This window comes from Phoenix dactylifera, unplaced genomic scaffold (assembly GCF_009389715.1).
Source record: "Phoenix dactylifera cultivar Barhee BC4 unplaced genomic scaffold, palm_55x_up_171113_PBpolish2nd_filt_p 001904F, whole genome shotgun sequence".
NCBI lineage: Eukaryota > Viridiplantae > Streptophyta > Magnoliopsida > Arecales > Arecaceae > Phoenix > Phoenix dactylifera.
Genome location: NW_024069192.1, coordinates 60,137 through 62,289, shown reverse-complemented (window position 1 = coordinate 62,289; position 2,153 = coordinate 60,137). Strand labels below are relative to the sequence as shown.

The 2,153-nt window shown below is 53.5% G+C and overlaps 1 protein-coding gene across 1 annotated transcript; it reads right to left on the bottom strand.

The window, feature by feature from the left end:
* Positions 1-36: 36 nt before the first annotated feature.
* LOC103697032 (probable transcription factor At5g28040) lies at positions 37-1,719 on the bottom strand. Its single transcript, XM_039122950.1, has 2 exons — positions 603-1,719; positions 37-514 (listed from the first exon to the last, which is right to left on the bottom strand). The coding sequence occupies exons 1-2, from the start codon at positions 1,547-1,549 to the stop codon at positions 337-339; spliced, it is 1,125 nt and encodes a 374-aa protein (XP_038978878.1). The 5' UTR covers positions 1,550-1,719; the 3' UTR covers positions 37-336.
* Between the last annotated feature and the right edge of the window lie 434 nt (positions 1,720-2,153).

Genomic DNA, 2,153 nt, shown 5'->3' with positions numbered 1-2,153 from the left:
TTGAATATATACACAAATGATAGCTGTTCTCACCCCTTCTCTTTCCAGGATTCCTCCAGTTCATTGTTTATGAAAGTTTTGGACCACAGCAACCAAAGAAACTGAACTCAAAGAAAACTCACAGAAAGGAGAGGATTTTATAAACAAAGGATGAAAAGAAAAAGAAAAAAGAAAAATAGGAAAAAGAAAAAGAAAAGCAGCATTGTTTCAAATGTTCTCTATACCTTTCAACAAAACAAAGAAGATCTAACATGCTACCATAAATTAGTAAAAGTATGACAGCTTAAGCATCAAGTTTTTTTCTTTTCTTTTTTTTTCTGTGAAGAAAACCGCTGATCAGCTGCTCCCCATCGACCTAAGCTCCTCAAGTTTCGATTTTACCTGCTCATGAACAAGCTCCACCCGCTTCAAGTACACCTCCAGCTCCAGAATCTGCTGCTCTCTCCACTTCTCGTCCACCTGCACTGCCCTGAGCCGCCCGCACTGCTCAGCAGAAGAGGATTCAGCGCCGCTCCCCCATCACCAGCCCCTCCCGGCACACACGGCCCTCCAATGGCATATTGAAGCAGTTCCTTGAACAAAGGCGAGAGGCAGCTCTTCACTGTCTGCTCGATAAGACTGGCATTTGGATCGGAGCGGATGCGCATGGCGTCTGCTGTACCACGGGGACAAAGACCACCGGAGTAGCCACGGCCACCTCCATCTCCCGCGCCACCTCTCCATCCGATCTCTTTCTCCGAGACATCGACATCATCTGATCGGAGCTCAGCGCGACGTCCTCGGCGACCTGGACGGGGACAAGATTGCTTCTTTCTTGAAGCTGGAGGTTGGGCGCATTGCAGGAGTCCCGGTTGCGGGTCTTCTTGAAGCTGGGGCTCCAGATCTTGCTGGCGATCTCGAAGGTAGCCTTGTCGTGGGGGCTCTTGAAGACAAACTCCTTCCCGGCCGCGATCCGGCTTACCATGTTGCGGTACTTCTTCTTCAGGCGGCGGAGCTTCTCGACCAGCTGGTTCTTGTTGAATTCCAGCTGAAGGCGGCTCTTGATCTGGTCGTAGAAGGGCCCCGTGTCGTGCTGGTAGTTGGCGTGCGTCGTCCCTCGCTGCGACGTGAACTCCAAGAACCCTTGCAGAATCGTGATCTCGTCCGCATCCGTCCATAGCTTCTGGAATATGCGCCGCGACTCGTCGTACGCCACCGCCGGGGGCTTCCTCTCCTCCCCCGGAGGGGAGATCCTCTGGCGCTTTCCGTCGGGAGAGGCCACGAAGGCGACGCCCCAGGCCCCGCCGCCGGCGCCGTTCTGGGGGTTGGGAAAGGAGGCGGAAGGATTTCGGTTAGGATTGGGGACGGAGGAGGAGGAGGAGGAACGGAGTATTTGCTGGTCTGCGGCAGCGGCGGGGGGCGGAGGGGCAGGCGGCGCCGCCAAGTGGCCGTCGGCGACGACGTCGTCGTCGTACTCCTCGTCGGAGTCGACGCCATCGTCAGAGTCGTCGTCGTCATCTTCGTCGTAGACGGCGGCGTCGCGCTCGTCGTCTTCGGCGGTGGACGCCATCGTCGTCGTCGTCTTGGCTTCCCGGAGAACAGAAGGTACTGGAGACCAAATTGGATTAGGGTTTACGGGAATTGGGTTCGATTTATTTGGGGATTAGGGTTAGTGTTAGGGTTAGGGTTAGAGTTGGAGACGGGATGGTTGCATAGGGGCTTGAGACAGAGGCGTTGAAGTCGGTACGGGTGCGCGTCCAGACGCGACGGGAATCGATCTGGAGTAGGATTATGGCCGTTGGATGTGAATTTGATGGTCATGATGGGAGATGTGTTGTGGCTTGGGCCTACCTAAATAAAAGGGTTAAGATCTTAAAGGAAAAAGCTGGGTGTCACACCTTTGTGGGGTCGGAATAGGGCAACCGATTTTTTTCTAATTCCCTCGCTCACGGTGTGCGGCAACCAGGAATCTTGGCCTTCTTTTCCTAGCTCAGCCTCGTGCACTTCTTTTCGTCAGGATCAGCCCGCATGCACCTTTGTTTCAGACCTTTTGACACTTGGCCGAAACCCCTCAAACACCCAATACAATGTAAGACATGAGGATGAAGGGAAAGGGACTTGTATTCACTCAAAACACAAGTAATTACTCTCACAAGCCGAGAGCATAGCTTTGC

What these genes read in the sequence shown, in the direction of transcription:
- LOC103697032 (XM_039122950.1), bottom strand. Translation starts at nt 1,549, where the DNA reads ATGGCGTCCACCGCCGAAGACGACGAGCGCGACGCCGCCGTCTACGAC. An exon ending in CCAGTCTTATCGAGCAGACA is followed by an intron (nt 515 to 602) that starts GTGAAGAGCTGC and finishes CTGGTGATGGGG; the next exon opens with GAGCGGCGCTGAATCCTCTT.